Source organism: Alosa alosa, chromosome 12, assembly GCF_017589495.1.
Source record: "Alosa alosa isolate M-15738 ecotype Scorff River chromosome 12, AALO_Geno_1.1, whole genome shotgun sequence".
NCBI classification, from domain to species: Eukaryota; Metazoa; Chordata; class Actinopteri; order Clupeiformes; family Clupeidae; genus Alosa; species Alosa alosa.
The window spans coordinates 11,183,089-11,208,495 of record NC_063200.1 but is presented as its reverse complement, the minus strand read 5'-3'; the positions used below and the strand labels follow the sequence as shown (position 1 = coordinate 11,208,495).

At 42.9% G+C, this 25,407-nt stretch overlaps 2 protein-coding genes across 2 annotated transcripts in view; both read right to left on the bottom strand.

Annotated features, from left to right (window-relative positions):
• The window catches only part of LOC125304856 (tetratricopeptide repeat protein 28-like), a 51,611-nt gene extending 44,535 nt beyond the window's left edge, over positions 1–7,076 (bottom strand). Inside the window, 1 exon segment of the mRNA XM_048259369.1 lies at positions 6,767–7,076. Coding sequence (XP_048115326.1) covers positions 6,767–6,796 — 30 coding nt within the window. The 5' untranslated portion in view covers positions 6,797–7,076.
• Positions 7,077–7,449: 373 nt separating this feature from the next.
• Positions 7,450–15,132, bottom strand: pla2g3 (phospholipase A2 group III). The gene is made up of 7 exons (XM_048259370.1): positions 14,195–15,132; positions 13,755–13,887; positions 13,418–13,552; positions 10,656–11,296; positions 9,165–9,294; positions 8,601–8,720; positions 7,450–8,015 (listed from the first exon to the last, which is right to left on the bottom strand). The coding sequence occupies exons 1-7, from the start codon at positions 14,745–14,747 to the stop codon at positions 7,820–7,822; spliced, it is 1,908 nt and encodes a 635-aa protein (XP_048115327.1). The 5' UTR covers positions 14,748–15,132; the 3' UTR covers positions 7,450–7,819.
• Positions 15,133–25,407: the final 10,275 nt, after the last annotated feature.

The window sequence follows — 25,407 nt, the reverse complement described above, 5'->3', positions numbered from 1 at the left end:
CTGAACAAAGAATGGATAGAACCTGCTGTGGACTTACAATAGAGATGAAGAAAGAGTGGGAAATGAAAAGAATAAAAAAAAGATAGATAGAGAGAGAGAGAGAGAGAGAGAGAAAAGATAGAGAGAGCTACAGAGTTTACAGGGTGGGGAGAGAAAAAGAGAGGGTAGAGAGAGATGCAGGGAAACAGAGAGAGTGAGAAAAGAGAGGTGGAGATTGGAGTGATGGAGAGTGAGAAAAGAGAGGTGGAGATTGGAGTGATGGAGAATGGAGTGTGAAGTTATTCAGGAGCTCTCAGCTGGTTTAGCCTGTCTATGCTTGTCTCAGCTGGCTTATATTGTCTCTGCTAGTGTGGACTGTCTCAGCTGGTGTATATTGTCTCTGCTAGTGTGGACTGTCTATGCTAGTATACACTGTCTCAGCTGGCTTATATTGTCTCTGCTAGTGTGGACTGTCTCAGCTGGTGTATATTGTCTCTGCTAGTGTGGACTGTCTATGCTAGTATACACTGTCTCAGCTGGTGTATATTGTCTCTGCTAGTGTGGACTGTCTTAGCTGGTGTATATTGTCTCTGCTAGTGTGGACTGTCTATGCTAGTATACACTGTCTCAGCTGGTGTATATTGTCTCTGCTAGTGTGGACTGTCTTAGCTGGTGTATATTGTCTCTGCTAGTGTGGACTGTCTACGTATGCTAGTATACACTGTCTCAGCTGGTGTATATTGTCTCTGCTAGTGTGGACTGTCTATGCTAGTATACACTGTCTCAGCTGGTGTATATTGTCTCTGCTAGTGTGGACTGTCTCAGCTGGTGTATATTGTCTCTGCTACTGTGGACTGTCTATGCTAGTATACACTGTCTCAGCTGGTGTATATTGTCTCTGCTAGTGTGGACTGTCTCAGCTGGTGTATATTGTCTCTGCTAGTGTGGACTGTCTATGCTAGTAAACACTGTCTCAGCTGGTGTATATTGTCTCTGCTATTGTGGACTGTCTATGCTAGTAAACACTGTCTCAGCTGGTGTATATTGTCTCTGCTAGTGTGGACTGTCTCAGCTGGTGTATATTGTCTCTGCTAGTGTGGACTGTCTATGCTAGTAAACACTGTCTCAGCTGGTGTATATTGTCTCTGCTATTGTGGACTGTCTATGCTAGTAAACACTGTCTCAGCTGGTGTATATTGTCTCTGCTAGTGTGGACCGTCTATGCTAGTAGGCTATACACTGTCTCAGCTGGTGTATATTGTCTTAATTTGTTTATTCTGTTTCTGTCAGTGGGACCGTCTCTGTTGATAGTTAAGAGTCTTTACTGGTCTTTGCTAGTGCTAGTTTATACTGTCTGACTGTTAGTGTGGGCTGTCTCTACTGGTGGCTAAACATGTCGGCACTGCTGTACACTGTCTGTGCTGTCTCTAATGGCACTGCTTTATACAGTAGTGTCTCTGTTACTAGTGTCTCTGTTTTATAGTGTCTCTTTTACTAGTTCCTTGTGTCTCTGTTTTATAGTGTCTCTGTTTTATAATGTCTCTGTTACTAGTTACAAGAGTTTGTTTTATAGCGTCTCTGTTACTAGTTGTTACTTGGTGTATTAATTGACAGTGATCTAAATTTCAACAGCCACATGAAAGCGATAACTAAATCAGCTTTTTACCACCTCAAAAATATTGCCAAACTCAGAGGGCTGATGTCAAAACATGACTTAGAAAAACTCATTCATGCATTTATCTCCAGCAGGGTTGATTACTGCAATGGACTGTTCACAGGCCTTCCTAAAAAGACTATTAAACAGCTTCAGGTGATACAAAATGCAGCAGCTAGGACTCTAACAAAAACTAAAAGAACTGACCACATTACTCCAATTCTTAAGTCCTTGCACTGGCTTCCAGTAAGTCACAGAATTGACTTTAAAGCACTATTGCTTGTTTATAAATCAGTAAATGGAGCAGGACCTAAATACTTGTCAGACATGCTTCAGTAGTACACACCTTCTCGTCCTCTCAGGTCCCAGGTGAAAAACCTGCTAGTAAAACCTACAGTTAGAACTAAACATGGTGAAGCAGCTTTTAGCTGCTATGCGGCTCAGCTGTGGAACCAACTTTCGGATGACAATAAAAATCTAGATAAATCTAGACTTAAGACCAAACTGTTCTCAGATGCTTTCTGCTAACTGTGCCAAGTTACAAATTCTGAATCTGCCTTGATAATTATTCTTCTTTGTCTTTTATTACTTTTTTTTTGCTTACTAATTATTCTTTATTTTTAAATGATGTTACCTTGTGTTTTATGTTTTCTTTTTATTATGATCTTTACCTTTTAACTATTCTTTGACTATATTGCCCTTCTATGCTTTTATTTGTTATTATTGTTTGGTTTTGTTTATGTAAAGCACATTGAATGACCTCTGTGTATGAAATGTGCTATATAAATAAACTTGACTTGACTTGACTGACTAGTTACTAGTGTCTCTGTTTTATAGTGTCTCTGTTACTAGCTTACACTGTCTTGTGCATATGAGTTGGTGCATGAGTGTTGGGGCAGCCATAATAAGGGTTTAAGTTAGTTGGACTCATTGTCAACTCACCAAGAGCACCAAGTTGCATCTATGAAGGCAAAATAAAAACCTTTCTCTCTCTTTCTCTCTCTCTCTCTCTCTCTCACACACACACACACACACACACAAACGGAACCCTTCTCTCTACTTTGAGAGGTTAGCTTAGCGGTTAGCCAGTTGTCTTCTTGGTGCTAAAATTGTATAATTATTTATGCGGCTAAATACTATGTGTCCATGTAGACTTCATCAACAATATCAACCCAAGCATGCAATTTCTATTATTTCCTTTTTACACAAACATAGGGCATGTAGCCACCTATTGGCTGGGACATTAGGAAACACAGAGCAGCCAAACATATGACCGTTTCCCCAAACCCGGTCAGTGTGGCTACTTACGGTAATCCCTAAAGGCCCCTACCAAATCCATTTCAGGTTATGTTCTTATTTCCATTAAGACTAGGATTCTGTGTTCAGTGAATTAAATTTGAATAGTTATGTTGATAAAAGCGTGTGAAGTATTTGATTCAAGATGGCTGCCCCCTGGAGATTTCGTGTTCTTGCTGTGTTTGTGTTTGCTGAACTGTTATGTAAAGTTTATTCATCATGCTTTATTGGACACAGGATTATGTTATGTTTACTTAGGATGCCTCAAGCAGCTGTTTGTGGTCTTGTAACTGTTTATATTTCACAGGATTTTCCCATTGGCACAAGCATAGGCAGTATGTATGCACACAGCTCCATACAAAACATACATATGTTCACATTCAAAGCACGCTACAACACACACATATTAAACATATACAATTCTAGTCTAACACATGGCCAGTCCAAGCTGGTGAAATGTGGTCCATGGCTTTCTGACAGTGAAAACACAGAAATATGTTTCTTATCATTTAAACTAATATTTTCAATCAATAAATTAGGATGCTTTTGTGGCATTTTATTCAATATTCTGTGTGACTTTCCACTTTGTTGTGAATGTCAGCCATTGATGAAAGTCCATATTTCTGTTTCTGGCACTGCTTCATTGCAAGCGCCTCTGATTTATTAATCACCACATATGTGGATACTGTTTTTAGAATTGATTTAGATTAAGTGTTAGCATAATTTGTATTTTTGTAATTTGTATTTTAGTATATTTTTATATATTGTATTAAGTGTTAGTATAATTTGTATTTTAGTATATTTAGCATATTCTTTATCTTCTACTGTCCTTACTGCTTAGTTGTGTTTTTATATTATATACTTTAATTACTCTTTCTGCTGTTAAAGAATGTGTTTGTGTTGTATGTATGCTGCTGCTGAGACCTTGAATTTCCCCTGGGGATCAATAAAGTATCTATCTATCTATCTATCTAGCTTAAAGTCCCAGAGGTGGGAGAAAGGACACCAGCATTGGCATATCAATAACCTTTAACACCTCCATGACCTTCTGACCTGACGCCGGATGAAACCTGTGAACTCATGGTATGATGGCCATTTCAACAAGCCAACAGAGCCTAATCAACCAGCCATCAGAGCCTAGTCATTAACCTACAACCAGCAAAAGATCGGGTAGGTTGCTAATTGTCTCAACAACAGTAACATCAACCGTGTTCCACCAAGAACCATCAATGTGTGATGTACACATCATTCAGGGATATAAGAACTCCTGTCACACACCGACAATTCCCACCACCAGGTACACACACACACACACACGCACACACACACACTCCTCACCTTCCACAGACTGCAGGCCTCAGAGCACGACTAAACACACTACAAGTGCTGGCCTGTTATATCATCATCTTTACCCACGTTATTCAGTCAGTCCTGCTCAGGTAAACTCCAGTGTTTCCCATACATTGACTTATTTGTGGCGGCCCACCACAATGTAACCATTGACCACAACACAATAATTTTCCAGGCTGTACTAAATTGTGGTTAAATCCGGTTAGCATCATAACCACGCTGCGCCAATTGTTGCATTCAAGTTAATTCTGCAAACCTACCACCACAAATAGAATTCAATTCTGTGGGAAACGCTGAACTCTCATGTCAAGCATGTGCCTATACACACAACACAAAGCCAGTCCTGGTTCGCATGCAAAGGTCTATTGACTTCTGATTCAACAAGTCAATAATGACTATGCTTGCTGCATAGCAAACACTTCTCATATTCAACTGACTCTGTCCACACATAACCACATAAGTCAGTTATGATTATGCACACAGGTCTCCTCATATTCAACTGCAGTTAATCATGAGGGCTGTTAAATGTCCATCCACACATTAAATAAGTAAATGACGATTATGCACGCACCATTCATTGTGAGATCTATTCCATGCTCATACCCTTTCAACAATAAAAACAAAAACAATGCTTGAACATTCTATTTGGTTCCCAATCTACTTCCTCTGCATTAAGATAACATATGGAATGTTAAAACGGAAGCCTTGTGGGGCCAACTTCGATGCTGATAATGGAACTCTCTTGAAAGGGTCTATAATTAAGTAAATGATGATTATGCACACCCTGTTCATTATGGGGTCGTCTGCCCCATTCTAATCCCCCTGGGGATTGAGTTTCACCTTAATCTCATTTTAATATGGGGCCACCCTACCAGGACCTGGCTTTATTGCCCCACCTAATCACTAGTGTCCGTTGGCATGCCTCTGACCTCTCCGGGCTAATGCCACCATAATGACCAGTCTGGTATTACATGTAGAGTCGCTGATTGCAGTGAAAGGATGCAGATTGTGGATCTGAACAGCCAATCAAAATACATCCATCCTTTGCCCAATCCCCAAGCAGTGTGTTGATTGGCTGGTACGGCTTGTGGCTCGTTCAGGGCTACTGTATCTGCTACAAAGCCAGGATTATGCACATATATAAACACTTACACTTACTTGCACATATATAAACACTTACGGACATGGATTATGCACATATATAAACACTTACGGACATTTTATGAAAGGACAGCAAGAAGGTTGTGCTTGGCCTTTTCCTAAATAAAAATTCCAGACATTTTTTCTTTGAAACCCCCAGCTTTTGTGGCTTTGCATGAGAAGGGAGGGTTTTTTTGTTGGAAATGTAACCTTTGCTCTTTTATATTTTTGCACATTGTTGACTCTGTGGGCCCTCTGTCATGACTGGGCAGTAGTGGTGCAGTGTAGTTAGCTGTAGTGGGTATACGGTGATCAACCCCAAATGTTAATATGTGTCCTTGCCTATTTCAAGTAGGTATACTGAGATGGTGATTCTTACGGTAGACTACATCACTGCTGGGCAGCACCTCTGACCTTATGATACGCCATTCCCCAGTCTGAGAGAGGTCTCCTGTACAATCAACAACCTGACACACACACACACACAGACCTATTTTCACAGGTTTTACTGACCAGCATGCTGGTCAGACTGTGAGTGTGTGTGTGTGTGTGTGTGTGTGTGTGTGTGTGTGTGTGTGTGTGTGAGAGAGAAAGAGAGAGTAGTATGTGTGCAATGCTCTTGATGCATTTTGCCATTGGCCCCTCAAATGCCGAGGTCACCCAACATTTCACACACACACACACACGCTTATCTAGTACTCTGCCTGTTATGGGTCATATTCACAAAGTATTCAGAAGCTGTCATGTAATGCAAACCACTCTATGATAGGGTGGGTTTGTGTGCGCTTTGCCCTGTTCTTATTGTTTCCCCAGGACTTTGGGAGCCCCGTCAGGAGGATATAAAGGGTTAAATACTCAACGAGGCCTTACGGCGCAGCCTTTACCTGGTCCTCTCTGTCTTAGCGGTTGCTTTCACTCACTGTCAAAACAAACAACAGTAAGACAGGCGGAGATGAGCGAGATGAGAGTTATTGTTATTGTTATTGTTGACATAATTAACAGCCGTCTCTAAGTGTGCTATATTTGCATAGCTGCAGCCCCTGTTAAATGTAATATGTGTTCCAGACTTTACGCAGTTTAGCTAGACAAAGACAAAGGTCGGACTTATTCCAGATGCAAGGGACTGCTTTAAGTGTTTACCTTTTCATCTGCACAAATGCGAGGCACAGCACAGCACACAGTGGCTATAGCGAATACAATGGTTTGCGATCGCATATTTTCGGGGGAGACTCGACAAAACAGGAAAGGCTGCATTCTGGATGACGGTAGTAGTTCGTTCTCACAAAGATATTCGCGTTTAAAAGTTACACGACACTACACTCTCATATTACACGGAGTATCCGTTACCTTTTCTTTTCGAGATCCTTGTTTCTCCATCCTGTCCTACTTCAACGGTCTGCGACAACTCGAAACTTTCATCCCATGATAGAAGTATTTACAAAAAGATGAAAAATCTATTTCAAAAGGTCAAATTAAAGTTCTGCCAACGTCCCCGATATTCGGCTTCGTCGCGATGCACAATTATTCGTTACGTCTTAAGAAAAGTTATTCCACAGAAAGTACGCCATGTTGTCAAATCTCCGTTTTTTTCTGGCATTTGGGCTTGTAGCGGATTTTCTCCCGGTAGAGGCGGTTCTGCTGTGGCTCCAGCGGAGCTCCAGCGCGCATTACCGCTGCTGACATCACAGCGGAGTAGAGTTACCGACCTCAACCCTCTCCACAGCCCGCTGCCTGCGTCTCTTCCTGCCTTCTGTAGTGTTCAGCCAGCATATCTTTATTGGCTACCGCTGGATTCACCGAGGGCAGCTATACTACCGTAGTGCTAATCCCAAGAACATTATGAAACTGACTGGGTCTGCGCCCCTGCCGCTGGCTACCCGGCCCGCACCCTGAACTCGCCCCGCACTAAACCCCCGGCTTCGGTCACGTCTTCACAGAAGCGTCTATAGGCTAGGCTGGATGTCTGTTCCAATTTCTGCTGGTCACCCGTTGACCTCTCAGTGTAGAAACCGCAGTGAACACAGTGGTCAGTCAGTCAAAATAACTTTTATTAAATAATATTTACACTTGCAGATTTGTAACTTTCATACCATACAACATTCAGATGACATTATGCCGAATAGCTTGAGTGGCATTCCAAATATTCAATACGCTCAGTATCGTATTTACAATTATATACAACAATATACAATACACGATTAAGGTTTAAGCAACAGTATGCAAGATTGTAGCAGAATGTGTCCTATCTCATGACTCCTCAGTGTGACCCACAAGTAGTCAAACACACCCAGCTGATAGGTTGTGCACAGCACAGAGGAAAAAGTCTGAAACGTTTGTGTCTGAGAGCTCTGTGCTAAACTGATCTTCGCAGGTGACTCATGTAGCAGTTATTCTGCAAGTTCAATGCCGCTTTGGCTTCTGAAGCCGGGAATGCATTCTCAGGCATTTACGGTACAGCCTGACCCCCAAGTCTTTCCTCTTTGCCCGTTTACTCTGGCTGAATTTGCGAGGTCTGTCCAGTGGGTGGCGCCGGCCTGCTGGATGCTTGTCCCATCCTAGCCTTGGCTGGAAGAATGGCATTTGCAGCAGTACAGCACTGTTGAGCATGGAAAGAGCTGTTAGTTGCAGGTTTGGAGTCATACCAGGGATGGATTACTGCACAGGCCTACCGGGCCCAGGCCCAGGGGCCCAAGGGGTCAGGGGGCCCTGAAGCCCAAGCCTTTGCATGGAATCATTGCCTCAATATCAACAAATCAGGATGTAGGCTATGAATCTGATTGAATTTAGTATTGGCCATCCCCAAAATGCACCAGAATACAGGAAATCACATCAAACAAATTAACACATAAAATAAACACATAAAATAACAAATAAACACATATACGACAATAAGTGGGGGCCCTTAATACATCTGGGCCCAGGGGACCGAAAGTTCATAATCCGCCCCTGAGTCATACAAAAACAACGACGACAACAACAAATACATATAGGGAGTGTGCAGGCTATGCATTGGTGTGTGTGTGTGTGTGTGTGTGTGTGTTGTGGTGGTACTGACAGCTTATAGAGAATGCAGTTTGAGCTGGCCACCAGAGGGCACTGCCATCATTGTGTGTGTGTGTGTGTGCTGATTCAATGTGGGTGCGGCGAGTTCATAGTTTGAGTTCAACTTTCACACACTGACCTGCTCTGTGGCGCATCATTGCTCTGTGTGTGTGCAAGGATGAAGCAAGACTCTGACACAAAGTCCAACATCAGGGTGTGCAGCCCAGCAGCCTCCAGCACTGGCATGTGCTCTGCTAACCTGGACACATGAACACACACACACACACACACACACACACATTTTAACACACACATGCATGCACATACCTGAACATGCACACACACAACTTAACACATGCATGCATGCACACACCTGCATGTGCACACCCCCACACACACAGCCGATAAGCAACAGAATCTATGGGATTGTAATTGTATGTATGCATGTGTATCACCTCTGGTAGAAATGCAGCAATAGAAACCGTTTGCTGTGTGAACGTTTTTGAGTTTGTGAGTGAGTGTGTGTGTGTGTGTGTGTGTGTGTATGTGCGTGTGTGTATGTGTGTGTGCGTGTGTGTATGTGTGTGTGTGTGCTTATGTGTTGTTGTTGCATATGTATGTATGTATGTACTGTATGTGTGTGTGTGTGTGTGTGCTTATGTGTTGTTGGATATGTATGTATGTGTGTGTGTGTGTGTCTCACCTTTTGGTGCAGTTGCAGTGATGGAGTGTGCGTAACTCTGTGTTCTTCAGACCAAAGACCTCCTGCAGAGGTGGCACCTGTAGTCTACAGCCATCCAGGAGCTTATACACACCACACACACGCAGAGGACCTGCAATCACACAAACAGACAAAGATACACACACGTTATACACACAATTCATACACACACACACACACACACACACACACACATAAAGTGGACTTACTTGACACAGACCACACAAGAAAATGACCTTTGGACAGAGAACAAATTTAGCACAAATATAGTCCAAACAGTTCTTGGGTGGGTTGGTTTGTATGAAGCTGGTTTGTTTGATCTGGCATGGAAAACAGACTGAGAAGTGACTACGCAGAAGAAACAGGCGAGTTGAAATGAGAGAGTTTAATAGAGTTTAGGACAGATCTACCATGAGACACAGAGTTGGCAAGGCATATCAGGTCTCTCAGATGCAGAGGCGTAAACTCCCACCTCAGAAAGAAAGAGTTTATGTGTCGCCCGGTGTTAAATGTGGCCAGAAGGTAGAGCATCTTCCACATAGTCCCTTTAAGAGTGGACTACAGAGGGGGGCACCTTTAAAGGAACATGCCAACATTTTGGGAAATGAGCTTATTTGTCATAGATAAGATGATACATACCCTTCTCGTTTCTTTGCATGCAGTAACTCAGTTTGACGTTAGCCTAGCCAATTAGGTCCCAAAAGGGACAAAAGAACTCCAACATTTTCCTATTTACATGTTATGACTTTTAAGACACAGAGATTTTCTAAGCATAAACATACTTGGAACTATATTTTCATTCAGGCAAAGCACTGCTACTTGGGATTTGCAGAAGTAAAACAGGAGCTTTTCAGGTGCTGCGTGCAAATCACTCCGCCCAAGCAGCAGTGCTTTGCCTTACAGCAAATAAGCTAATTTGGCTAATGTTGGCGTGTTCCTTTAAGGGTGGACTCCATATAGGGAGAGCTGGGGTGTCTCTGGTCCACTGGAGGTGGACGTCAGGATTGGGTTCCATCTGGTGTTCTGCAACAATGACGGGCTGTTCTGATTCGTTATTCTAAAGCATCAAATAGCGCAGTGCCCATCTAAACCACAAATACTTGCCATGGTGTTTACTGCTTATTTCCCTCATGATATGTGTTGTAACACATTAAAAACATCAGCTGGACTTTTGAACCTTCAAAAGTAGCTTTTTGTCGGAGTGGGTCTTTAAGGCGGGGATCACATTAGCCAGCGGCAAGCAGCAGGTTTCCTATTGTTCTCTATGGTTCGGCAGCAGAACGGTGAACAAGCTGAGCGTTGAACTTGGTTCAACTTTCAAAGCGCAACACGAGCGTATTCAGTTGACAAACCGTTTGTGTTGCTTAGGAACAAGATAAAACTTATTATGGTCTGAGTGTTGAGTTACGTTTGCCGTTGCCGCTTGCGGCTGGGGGTGGACTGAGGAGGGAGGGTTGGTTGTGTGCTACCCACCTGATGGTGTGGGCGCAGCAGCAGTGGTGGTGGGGAGCAGGAGGCTGCTTCTGGCTGTGGATCCCCGGAGATCGGCTGTGTGGTCAAAGACATCGGTTCTGTTGTTCAGGAGGTCGGTTCTAGCATCTGAGGCGTCAGTTCTTGTGTCAGGGAGGTTGATAGTGGGCATGATGGGCTGTGGTGTTATGGTGAGGTTGAGTTCAGATGACCGGTCTTGATTGGGTTTGGTTGTCAGGTCTGAATCTGGTTTGGTAGTTAGATCTGAGGCTGGTTTGGTAGTATGGTCTGAATCTGGTTTGGTAGTTAGATCTGAGTCTGGTTTGGTAGTTGGAGCTGAATCTGGGTTGGTAGTATGATCTGAATCTGGTTTGGTAGTATGTTCAGAATCTGGTTTGGTAGTAAGTTCAGAATCTGGTTTAGTATGTTCTGAATCTGGTTTGGTAGTTGGGTCTGAATCTGGTTTGGTAGTTGGGTCTGAATCTGGTTTGGTAGTTGGGTCTGAGTCTGGTTTGGTAGTCATTTCTGAATAGAGTTTGGTAATTTGGTTTGAGTATGGCAGTGTGGCGTTTTCTGTAAGAGTAGAGTTGTAATCTGTGGGCTCTTGCACTTCAGCATAAGGAACCAGGCCAGTCGACAGACACCTACCAAAGAAAAACACAGAATGCCCGTGTGAGCTGCAGTAATGTCATCTCTCTATCCCCCCAGCAAGTGTGTGAGCTGCAGTAATGTCATCTCTCTATCCCCCCAGCAGGTGTAAACAACACGTAACAATCCAACGACACTCAGCAGTTTGGGTTCAGCTGATCTGAACAGTGTTTCCAGAAAACACTGGTACGCAAGAGAGAGATACCTCAAGCAGCATCACACTGAGCACAGGGGCCCCCCAAGGCTGCGTGCTCAGTCCGCTGCTCTTCACCCTGCTGACGCATGACTGCACTGCAACCTACAGCAACAATCACATAGTGAAATTTGCTGACGACACAACTCTGGTGGGTCTCATCACCAAGGGCGACGAGACTCAATACAGGTTGGAGGTCGACCATCTGACCACGTGGTGCAGGGACAACAACCTCCTGCTGTCAGCAAGACCAAAGAGATTGTTGTTGACTTCCGGAGAGGTCACACCCAACACCTGCCACTGACCATCGACGGTGCTGTGGTGGAGAGAGCGAGCAGCACCAAATTCCTGGGGTGCACATCAGTGAAGACCTCTCCTGACCACCAACACTGCATCACTGGCGAAGAGCTCAGCCCGCCTGTACTTCCTCTTGGAAACTCAGGCGAGCAAGTGCTCCACCAGCCATCATGACCACATTCTACCGAGGCACCATTGAGAGCATCCTCTCCAGCTGTATCGCTGTGTGGGCGGAAGCTGCACTGAATACAACAGGAAAGCCCTGCAGCATAGTGAACACAGCTGGAAGGATCATTGGTGCTTCACTCCCCTCCCTGAAGGACATTTACACCACCCACCTCACCCTGGCGACCAAAATTGTGAGTGATGCAAGTCACCCAGCTCACAATCTGTTTGATCTACTGCCCTCTGGGAAGAGGTACAGAAGCCTGCGCCCCCACTACCAGACTCACCAACAGCTTCATACACCAAGCTGTAAGGATGTTGAACTCTCTCCTCCTCTCCCCCCCACCCCCTCAGCTACATAACATCCTGGACATTGGACCCACAATGGCAGCCTGCACTACTCCACTTGCACACTTGAACACTTGCACACTTGTACACTTTACAACTTGGTGTTGTGTCCTGAAAACACAACACTTCTGCTGCTCTTACATAACTTGCACCACTATGCCACTTTCTTTATTACTTAGGTCAAACAGAACTACCCAAGCCTTTTATTGGCCTGACTTTGCACTAATATTTTATTGACTGTCTATGCACAATTTCAACCAAATTTTGCTGCTCTTATTTTTTCATTATTATATGTGCCCTCTTATTTACTTATTTACTTACTTTTTTGTTTACTTGAATGTTATGTTTGTCTGTGGACTTAAATTGGTAAAATATGTCTTGTCTTCACCGTGGGATAGTGAGAAACGTAATTTCGATCTCTTTGTATGTCTGGAACATGTGAAGAAATTGACAATAAAGCTGACTTTGACTTTGACTTTGACTTTGAGAGGGAGAGAGAGAGAGAGAGAGAGAAAGAGAGAGGGAGATAGGGAGAGAGAGAAAGAGAGAGGGAGAGGGAGAGAAAGAGAGAGGGAGATAGGGAGAGAGAGAAAGAGAGAGGGAGAGGGAGAGAGAGAGAGAGAGAAAGAGAGAGCTCAAAATACCTGCCCCAGCTTTTTGGCAACACACCACTGAGGTAGAGTGCACACACACACACACACACACACACACACACACACACACACACACACACACACAAAGTACTCTCCAGTAAGTTATATTGCTTAACAATATGGACCAAATTATGGTATCCATGTGTGTGCCTCTTTTCTGCTTGAAATAGTAATAATAATAATAATACCTTCGACTTATATAGTGCCTTTCATGGTACCCAAGGTCGCTTTACAGCACATGGATGGGGGGACCTCACTAGTAACCACCACCAATGTGTAGCACCCACCTGGGTGATGCACGGCAGCCATTATGCGCCAGAACGCTCACCACACACTAGCTTGAGGTGGGGGCTGCCAATTACAGTGGGGGATGATCAGATTGAATGAGCCAGATTGAATGAGCCAGTCAGTTTTAAATATTGGAAAATGTGTTGCCTCAGAAATGAATATGAAGCTGTTACCTGCCCCACCAGGCGCGCTCCGTGCACTCCATCTGCATTGACCACTCGAAGCATCTCATCTTGAGCAGGTTGAAGTAGCCGTAGCCCACTACGAAACCCATAGGGTCTTCCGCCCGCTGCAGGCACTGTTTGAACCTGACAGAACATTCCAGAACCTCAGCACATTTTAAAACTTCCATTGTGACCTACTGCCATTTGTTAGGTCATCTACAACTTTCATTGCTTCAATTCACTGTTTACTAGCAGGCTAGATGATTGTGATGGCACAGGTTTAACTGAAGCACAAGCCTCTGTGTGTGTGTGTGTGTGAGAGAGAGTGGGCTGAGGGTTGGTGTACCTGTTATCACAGTCGCAGTGAGATAAGGTGAAGATGTTTCTGTTGAAGACACCGTAGCCAATGCTGAAGGAGGTGATGGTGTGTTTGCAGTGGTCGTGTTCTCGACAGCACTCATCTGTCTGTGGAAAGGCACCTAAAACACACACACACACACACACACACACACACACACACACACACAAAGAGAGTCAGTACACCAGACTCTGACCACATACAGATATATTCACAGCAGATTAAAGACAGATGAGATGCACAGTGAAATAAGGATAGATTAAACACAGAGGTGTATAAAGACAGGTGAGATGCACAGCAGAATAAGGATAGATTAAACACACAAGTGTATAACATACACACACACACACCAACTGGTCATTCAATCAGTATTTGTGTGTGTGTGTGTGTGTGTGTGTGTGTGTGTGTGTGTGTGTGTGTGCACTAACCGAGGTCGCTGTAGTTTGCCGCCCTGTTGCCTGTGCCACACCAGAGAGTTCCAGGAATCATAATCAGTCCTCTCTTCGCACGGACGTGTCTGGGTCCTTTTGTGTGAGCATACTGCTGGGTCAGCAGGTCCCGAGTGTGTCTGACCGGTGCACTGTCCCCCACACCCGCGTCCACGTCCGCGTCCACACACACTCCTGGCTGGAACAGCGAGGGTGTGTGAAAGCTCCTCTGGGGTCTCCGGCTGAAGAGCTCCGGCCGGCTCTCCTGGCATTCCGCCTGGTAGCCGTGGGTAACCGCGGAGTCCCGGCTGGTCACACACTCCTGGGGCCGACCGTCGGGTCCCCACAAGGCGTGGTACAGCACCAGCTGCCCTCTCTGGTGCCCGCGTAGGAACGTCTGGTGAGTGCGCCCGTCCTGCAGGGTCCGGGTCCAGAAGCAGAAAGCGGCTGCCCCTGGTATCTCAGCGTGGGCAGCTGGGGCAGACAGCAGGGCACTGAGCAGTGGCAGGAGGTACGATGCCAACCATGCCAACGTTACAGTCTTCCTGGGCATTTCACGGCCAGTTACTGACCCTGGGTCAGTTCACACGACCAGCTGGATGAATCTGATTGGAGCTATGTAAACTAAGAGCCCTTACTAGTTACAATACCATTTGTTTACGATATGATATATACAATATGAATAGTTTTGCTGTATTATTATGAATACCTGCTGTATTACTTGAGATGGCTTACTGACACAAGCCGTTAAATAAATCGGTGAACTAAAACCTCACAGTCTTGAGTTACTAAGCACAAGCTGTTGTCGAATCTTGTGAGTTAGAAGCTAGATAGATGTCTTAGTGAAAAAGTTTGAAGTGAGATTTCTATGCGAGCACAGATGAAAGAAATCTGGCTGTGACTGTGGTGTGCGAGCACCGTTTAAAGAGATCTGTGGTCCTGATTCCTACCTTGGCAGAGCAGAGAGGGACTCGCTCATTTATACACAGAAGGAGGGGGTTCCCACGCATACGTCAACATCAAACCACATCAGACAAACTCCAAGGGGGCGGGACAACTTGAGCGTGCACTTGAATTCACACTCTGGGAAACGCACACACACACACACACACACACACACACACACACACACACACACACACACACACACACACACACACACACACACACACGGCTGTTGCACCTCGTCCGGTGTTGTCCTTGAGCGTGTTATCCTATTCAAATAAGGAGAGATAGAGAAAGCGAGTCCGCATATTGTCCTTCAGCAGCATCAGACAGGTTTCTGTTTCTGCCCACACTCTCAACAGTGACCATCCCCATTTCATACACACTACATGTTGGGAGTATTGGAATCAGAACTTGTGATTTTTACGTTCATCAGTAGTTTATGTCCTGATTCCTTGTCTAATTGCAGTTGGTGGATCTATGCAAAGTCGTGCTGTCTCTCCCTTGATGCACTTCATTGTAAATAAAACTCCTCCTTCCTGACATTTCCTACCATTGCCTGACTGGGTCTTCATTCATCTGTGGCATTAAAATTAACATCAATGTTCAAATTTACATTTGACTAAACCTGGGCTCAGTTGTTCAAAAGAAATCTGATCGGATTTTGGATCAAATTGGATCAAATCTTGAAAATGGGTTGTTCAAAGGAAAAAAAAGGATACTGAAATCGGATTGGATCACATAATCTAATTTTGGTTTTCATCTGGATTTTGTTGCTCAAAACTTTTGAGTTGGATTGGGATAAATTTGATCCAAAACATTAGAATTACCCTGATCCCAACAGAAGGGAGGATTATAGGAGGATAATAGGATACGAATTATGATTGTTTGTATTTTTTTTATTTGTCATGGATAAGATGAGGGGTCTGATAATGGAAGGGGGTGTTTGTATTATTTTATTGTGGTGTTTTTGGTCTCTTTAGATTACACAATCAAAGCTACCACCTATTCTAACTGTTGTTCCTTACATAGCCACTAGGATACATGGTGATATAGTTCCATTTAGAAATAGAGGTAATCCGGATTTCGTAATCCTGAAAAGGTTGTATCTGGATCAGGTGGATCCAATCCTCAATTGCTTTGAAAAACAGGCATAAAAGAAACATGGATTATCTGATCCTGGATTGTAAAAACATGGGATTTCCAAATCCGGATAATTCTGTTCCAGATTAAACTTTATGAACAACTGGGCCCAGAATCTTAAATTCACTAATGTGACTAAATCTGAGATCACCAATCCCACTTTAATTCACCAATAACACCAAAAGTCATGCTAAATTAAAATGTCACCACACCTGATGTTTACATTCACCAGTGACAACAGACTTAATTATATATATATATAAATAAAGGACAACAGCACGCACAGTGTGAGATGCGCGTGGTAGCGGCGGCACTGGACACTACTATTGACGAGTTAACAAGGCCGATAAGCTGTGATTGGAAATCGGGAATGGGGAAATCAAAATCACTCAAAATACGGGATGTCCCGCACAATTTGGAAGGTTGCCAACCTTAGATGCTTAAGTTTATCAATGTCACCAAACCTGATGTTTAAATTCCCAGATCGGGTCATTGATCCCAGATATACCTGATCGCTATGTTTGTTTCCATGACATGGTGCACAATTGTAGCGAACGGGTGGAAGTTCCGAACACAGGGCTGGTGATGCGTCTTTCCTTCTTGGGTCTTTGTTTTTATTTGTTTTCTCCAGATTCACAGCTTTCTGTCCTACTTAAGCAAGGTAGTAATGTGTCTATACAGCATTCACTTAAGCTGCATCAGATGGGAAGTATTACAACTAAATTAGATCAAATCTGATATTTATCTTTGAATGAGCGCACAAGCATAAATGGAAGATATTCAGCAGTGATACCGGCAACTAAGATGAAAGGCCGGGGTGATAAGCATTGACCTCTAACCCAGAAGCTGATGATGCAAGCCATGATACAAAGTTCAGGTGTGTGTGTGTATGTGTGTGTGTCTATGTGTAAGTGTATGTGCATCTGTAAGTGTATGTGTATGTGCATGTGTATGTGTATGTGTATGTTCATGTGTGCATGTGTATGTGTGGTGTCAGTCAACAGCTGGGTGTGTGCATGTCTGCACAGCTTTGTTTGTTTTATTGTGTGTGTGCGGTCTCTGTGGTTCAGGTGAGTGTGTGTGTGCTGTGTCTATGGTTCAGGTGAGTGTGTGTGTGCTGTGTCTGTGGTTCAGGTGAGTGTGTGTGTATGTGTGCACTCACTGCATGTATGTTTTGTGTGTTGGTGTGCTGCAGTGTGTACTGCTGTAGTTCAGATACTGCAGGTGTGTGTGTATGTATCTGTGTGTGTGTGTATGTGTGTGTGTGTGTACATACGTTGGTGCTTTCTGATTGGTCCACTGCTCACCTGATTCGCACAAAGTTTGGAGCCGCGTCAGAAGCAGAAAAGTGCAGGCAGTGATGCAAAGTTCAAGTGTGTGTGTGTGTGTGTGTGTGTGTGTCCACAAACCGTGTGTCACAGATCAACTTTATGTGTGTGCTTGGGTTGTTGAGGTATATGTGTGTGTGTGTGTGTGTGTGTGTACCACTGAGGTCTTCACATGGACCACTAACATCCAGCACACTCTAAAGAAATCCAGACAAAGACTGTACTTCCTACGTCAGCTATAGATTCAAAGTGTCAACATCCATCTTGAAGGCCTTCTACTCTTCAGCAGTAGAGTGTGTTCTAACAGGTAGCACCATCACCTGTATGGAACCTGTACAGCCCGTGACTGCAGTGCCCTACAGAGAGTGGTTCTGCCGAACACACCTTCAGAGCACCTCTCACTATCTGTTTTATCATTTTGCATTTTTAATCTCTTCTTTTTAACACGATTAGGTGTATGCTTTTATATATCACGTATCATTTTATCATTTCATGTTATTATTGCCCCCCCCCTCCGTTTATGTCAATCAACAGTTGATCTAAAAAAAAAGAGCACCTCTCCCTACCCTGCTGGATATATACACAAAAAGAATACGAACAAGGGCCAGAAATATATTTTAAAGGACACTTTACATCCTGACCATAGACTGTTCAAACCACTGAGGTCAGGCAGACGTCTCTGTACTCACAGGGCTAAAACTGAGAGACTAAGGAGGAGTTTCTTTCCTCAAGACATCCGCACCCTGAATACATTGGTCCTCTGCTCACCTGATTTGCACAAAGTTTGGAGCCCCATCACACGTCTACACGTCTACATACATACACACACACACACACATACATACACACACACACACACACACACACACACACACACACACACAATCAGGCTGTGTGTGGTTCTGTGGTCTTTGTTCAAGCGCCCTGGTGAGCCGACAGCTCTGCAATCTCCGAGACACATTTCTTCTGTCAAAGGTGTTGTTGTTGCTTCTGCTCCTGCCGTCAGGATGCTGACTGACAGGCCTGTACACACACACACACACTGCAAGGACAGAGGTCAAATGCTCACAGGCATAAAGCAGAGACTGAGGAGTTTCTTTCCTCAAGCCATCCGCATCCTGAATACATATAAAACACTCTAAATACATTACATGGACTTGCCATCCGCACCCTGAACACATACTGTATAAAACACTCTAAATACATTACATGGACTTGCCATCTGATCCTGAATACATATACAACACTCTAAATACAGTACATGGACTTGCCATCCACACCCTGAACACATACAGTACAAGACTCTAAATACATTACATGGACTTGCCATCCGCATCCTGAATACATATACAACACTCTAAATACATTACATGGACTTGCCACACTGCACTTTTTACCCCCTTCTCTCTCAATCTATTTATTCCATTCTTATTAATCTTTCCTCTTTATACTTATCAATAGCTAGTGCTACTTTTGCACAGGAGCAGCTAAATGCTATTACACTACACTACATAGTATCTCTATGTATGTGACAGATACAATCCTTGTATTCTTGTATGTGTTTGAAGATTATATGTATCACGTCTGTGTCCTACAGGTGTAGGGGTGTGTGTGTGTATGTACTGGTACTTTCTGATTGGTCCTCTGCTCACCTGATTCACACAAAGTTTGGTGCCCCGTCACACGTCTACACACACACACACAACTCACACGGCAAGAGCAAAGGCAACGGCAAAAGTAGTATCATTAAACATTACATCACCTTTGTTTTTATTGATTATGTTTATTGCTATCATTATGTTGCCTTGGACATACCCATAACAATGCAATACTTATTTATCAACACGAGAGACTGTGACCGGCAAGATAGTTGGATGTTGAATGTGGTTCGTCACTTAGCACTTGGTCTAGATAAAAAAACAACAGCAAAATTAATTAATTCAAATGTAAATGTAAGATGCCATTCTGTTTGTCCGGTCTTGTCATTATTATGACCGCCCGCAAACGGCGGGCGGTCATATAGGTTTAGTCAGATTTTTTTTTTTTTTTTTTTTTCGCATGGCCAAATTTCCACAATGATTCCCGGGACACTGAAAGACCGGGGTACACGAAACTTGGTGGGCATGTAACCCCACATGGATAGCATGGAACCATCGTTTTTCGTTTTGATCTGTAGCCCCCCCGCTGGACTGGACCCCCCGAAAGGAGGGTAGGGCAGACACAGTTTTCTGTGAATATCTCGAAAACCGTAGGGTTTAGGAGGACCTTTTTTTTTTGTATGTTGATCTCAAGGGGCCATGTCAACCCATTCCATAACCACTCATTTCATGTATAGCGCCACCTAGTTAAACACAAAAAAAGTAAAAATGAGGTGTTGTAATTGAAGGTATCTGTGACCTAACATAGTCAAAACTGCACGAAATTGGAAGTGTAGGATCATTATGACACCCTCTGTATGCACGCCAAGTTTTGTTGAATTCCGTTCATGGGGGGCCACACAATAAATTAATTTATGTTACTATACACCAACTGGCCTGTAGGTGGCCGGAGACAGTTTTCTGTGAATATCTCGAGAACCGTAGGGGGCTAGGAGGTCCACCTTTTTATGTATGTTGGTCTTAAGGGGCATGTCAACCCATCCCATTACCACTTATTTCATGTATAGCCACCTAGTTAAAAATAAAAAGCAAAAAATTAGGTGTTTTCATCACAATATCTCTGGCTGACAAGGTCAAAACTGCACGAAATTAAAAGTGTAGGATCATTATGACACCCTCCAAATGCATGCCAAGTTTTGTGTACTTTCGTTCATGGGGGGGCCTTACAATAAAATAATTTATGTGTACATTTAGTGACGCACACCAACAAGGATTCCCGGACACTGAAAGACCGGGTACACAAAAACTTGGTGGGCATGTAACCCCACATGGATAGCATGGAACCGCTATTCTTCGCTTTGATCTGTAGCCCCCCACGCTGGACTGGACCCCCCCGAAGGAGGGTAGGGCAGACACAGTTCTCTGTGAATATCTTGAGAACTGTAGGGCCTAGGATGACCAATTTTTTTTCCGTATGTTTGCCTCCAGGGGTCATGTTAACCCATTCCATGTGCACACATGTGCATAAACAGATACACACGCACACACATACATTTACAGTAATCATAATGTATGACACATACTCACACAGTAGACATATGTATGCATGCATGCATGCACATGCACAAACACACATACGCAGGCAAACACACAAGCACGCATACATACACACACACACACCCACACACATAAACATAAATTTGTACACGCACACATGCACACAATTCATGAATTTTTCCCGTCATCTACTCCCTGAATTTTTGGTCATTGATACCCGGGACACCGAACCACCGGGGTACATGAAATTTGGTGGGTATGTAGCCCCACTAGACTTTTACGGAAAAATTTCACCCCATGCTGGGCCCCCCCCCCATGCTGGGCCCCTGAACCGCAAAAAAAACAATTTTTTCCTAAATAACTACCTGAACCGTGGCACTGAGGATGAAGAATCTTTTATGGTATGTTGGTCTCAAGGGCCCACATCAACCTGGCTCATAATCACTCATTTGTGATTTGCACCCCCCCCCCCGGTAAAAAATGAAAATGCAATATTATTCTGCTTTAATCGCCCTATCTTCAGTTAAGATGTTCAGAACTGCACCAAATTTTATGTGTATGATTGACCTGGCATTCTCGAGGGGTATGCCAAGTTTCAGAGAATTTCATCCATGGGGGGGTCTAAAAAATTAGGTTATGTGTACATTTAGTGACTGTACACTCATTGGCCTGTAAATGGCGGTGCACACATATACACATGCACACACACAGGCACCCACATACTATCGGTATTAGAACGGCCGATACATAATTACAAATTCAGTAGGATTAAAAGAAAGCCAAAATAAATATTCATCATCATCATCATGGCTGCATTTTCAGTATTGGCGGAGAAGTAGTCGCTTGTCCACTAGATGGCATGACGTTGCAGTGAGGCGTAATTTTGTTGGAAGTTAAAAGTGGGTTGGAAAACAATGGACGCTTCATACAAGGACTGTAATTTACCGCAGCGAACATCTAATAAGGATAGGACGATGTTCACATGAAGTGTAATTCCCATTTCTTCTTGAAGCCGAAATAAATCTGAGGATGTTTATCGGACATGCTTGGTTTTATTGCAGGCAATGCGTTAATCTTGTAATATCAATAAGGACCTAGGTAATGTTACCGTTAGCGTTGGTTGAGTGATGGAGGCATTTGATTTATTGCATTTGTAGAAAACTATAAATGCGGTTATACCTGCCAAATGTATAGCAGCACTGTTTGTATCTTTCGATTGTCATTTATTGCACGTGCTACAAAATCATTCTGTGCAATGGAAGATTTACCAACGTTACACGGTCTGATACAGTTTTGCCTATACATGCGTGAGACTGAGACGCCTGTTTATTTTGTTTTTAAGTGCGTGCAGGGTGTGAGAGGGGAATCGATGTGCTTTGATTACAGCTTGGTAGTTGTAGTCTGTGAAATTAAAAAGCACGTGTGTGTGAAGTATCCAAACAATGACACCTTCATTTCATTATGGCTGCTTTAGCAAAACACCTTAAGCTACTGTGTAGTGGGTCCCATTTAGAAGTGGCTACTTCATTCACGCTTTCCTTGACTCATGGAGAGCTGCGTGAATGTTATTACAACTTTTCATGCGATATGACAGTTTAAGTCCCGCTTGATACTGTAAGGCGTAAGCCATTGGTTTCAAAGGAGATTTTATTTCTGTCGCCAGCATAGCCTATTGACAATTTATGTTGTAAATAGGCCTACCTTATAATCCTACCTGTAGCTTAGGGAAGCTAACAGCTTTCTATTAGGATCTAGTTTGTTAGTTACCGCTTTTGTCATAACTCCCTGATGCATTTTTGCATTTAGAATAGCCAGAGCGTGTATATCTCAATCGGAAAATTAAACAATATCGGGTGCCTATGGACTAGGCTGGGTGAACCCAGCCTGATCTGCCCTCTATTTATTTTTTGATTTCTTAAAAGATTGAGCTTGGTCTGATGAAAGCCAGACTAGCCATGGACCTCAGTTACACAATGCAAGGGAACATGAATCAGCCTATATTTGCACGAACAATAACGGACAAAAGCTCTTCAACTTTGGCCCGTTAAAATGTTTATGAACAGTCTAGCGACGCATTTCATCAAGGCCCATTTGGACATGTCAGTTATTTGCACCACTGGTTAGATGTAAAACAGCATTTCGTTTCAGACTAGGCTACTGTTACTTAATTTGTGCATTAACAATAACGTTTCAGACTACTGTTACTTAATTTGTGCATTGAAAATAAAGTATTACATGAACTAAAGATGACTAAAATCTTATGTAGAAGAAGAAACATTCACAAAAAATCCATCCATCCAAAAATGTGTTGTGAGATGTGAGATGTTTTTGTTTACAAATACATAAAAAAAATAAATAAATAAATAAATAACATTATGCTGATACCTTTTGCTTTTCCCAAATACAATGTAGCCTACAGGTGTAAGTGACCTTTCATCAATCCAGTTGCAATGGATGAACTGTGATGAACTGCCCTACTTGTGATTGTTTAGAGATTTTAAAGGTTTTATAACAATGCTACATCTTCTTTGGCTATTCTACAATCGATTCACCTTTTCAGCACCAGTAGGCTACTTTCTGTGCAGCCGCACACACACACTCAGGCATGCCAAACAAGCATACACAAAAGTTTCAAGAGTGGGGGATGGAGTAAAATATGGAGACAAATTGAAGTGTGATTTATTTTCGCGGAACGGATGTACAGGACTGAGCGGCGGTCATATTTTGTACCGCTATGCGGTACATCTAGTTGTATACCATTCTGTTTGTTATGTCTCATTATTGTATATTTTTTCTGTTGTCGTTCTTAAGTTTATTTTTACAAATTTGCGGGCCCAGGGCTCCCTTGACAAATGAAAAAGAGATGGGACTCACGTGGTAAAATAAAGGATAAATAAAAAATAAAAAAGGATGACACAGTGCCTTATGGAAAGGGCAAATGTTACGTGTCTCTTCAATCTCCTCAGCGGGACTCAGTGGAGGGACAGCGTTAGCCCTGTGACAGCAGATTGTTGTGAAATTGTTTCGCTTTAGATAAAAGGATCTGCAAACTCTCCATCACCTTTCCCCTCTTTAGTGGCGTCATCGTTTACTTTCTCACCTTTAAACAACTCCGTCTTATATCTTATCTCAATGTTAGACAACACCAAACACCACTGGTGAGCCTTTTGGAGGTGTTGTAGGTCTAATTATAACCCTAAGTCTAAAAAAACAGATGGTACCTGCCTGATGTTAACCCCAGTGAAATGATCTCGAAGGCTGCTCTGTTGGTGATGTTTTTGTCCACAAAGGTTGCTTTGTTGGTGATTTTGTTTTTGATGTTAAATAGACTTGGTTGTTGACTGGCCGCTGTGGGAAATCCCCTACTCTATAGCATGAGGATCAATTGAACACCTCCTGTGTATATCTGAAATACCCCACACACACACACACACACTTTCTGATTGATCCTCTGCTCACCTGATTCGCACAAAGTTTGTTGCCCCGTCACACGTCTACACACACACACAACTCACACTGCAAGGGCAGAGGTCAAATGTGCCATTATTTACAGTCAATTATACCAACAGTGTACAGTATTATCTTACATTACACATTACATTACATCACCTTTGTTTTTATTGATTATGTTTATTGCTATCATTATGCTGCCTTGGACATACGCGTCTTCTAAGAACCATAACCATAACCATGCAATACTTATTTATCAACACGAGAGACTGTGACCGGCAAGATCGTTGGATGTTGAATGTGCTTCCTCACTTCGCACTTGCTCTAGATAAAAAACAACAGCAAAACTAATTTCAAATGTAAATGTAAGATGATCGATATGATATTTTTGTTAATGCTTTTGTGGCATTAAATGTCATACCGCTCGAGCCAGGTAAAACTGATTGTTTTCTTTTTTTCGTATCGACAGTACTTGGTGACCTCGAGAAACGGAGATCTACATGTGTGAAAATTCATTGGATTTCTACTTTAACTGATTATTCAGTTAAGTATAATTTCACAATAACCTTGGTCACATTTATTAGTCTAATTGAGTGACACTGGTTGCTGTTGTAGTCACCAGAGTTAGTTAGAGATCAGTTATAGGTAGAGATTAAAACAATACTATCATTCATATACTGTACATGTATGGATTGTATTAATTACATGATAAGTAACTGCTTTAAGGATCATGCACATAAATAATAATACTAATTTATAATAAATAAAATCATATCTATATACAACACCTTTCTCAAACTCAAGGTTGCGTTACAAAAGTCAAAACAAAACAACATCCTGCTATATTTGATAAGACGACAAATTCAACCCATGCAGTGAAAACCAAAATGGCCACTGTTTTTGGAATGCAGGTTCAAGCCATGACATTGTTACCGTTTAACTGATTCACAAAATATCACAAAACATATCAGAAACACGACTGTCCACAAACTGCTTTGATTCACAATTCACTAATCAAGGAGATCTGTGTTATCTGAGGAATGATATAACATTACTGAAGCTTAATTGATAAAAGGTCGGAATGGAAAAATATGGTAACAGGGTGGAACAGAAAGATAAATCAAACATCATCTCTGCAGTATGATTGGAGCACAGTGAGAGGTCAAGTTTCATCTCTAACATCTGACTGGAG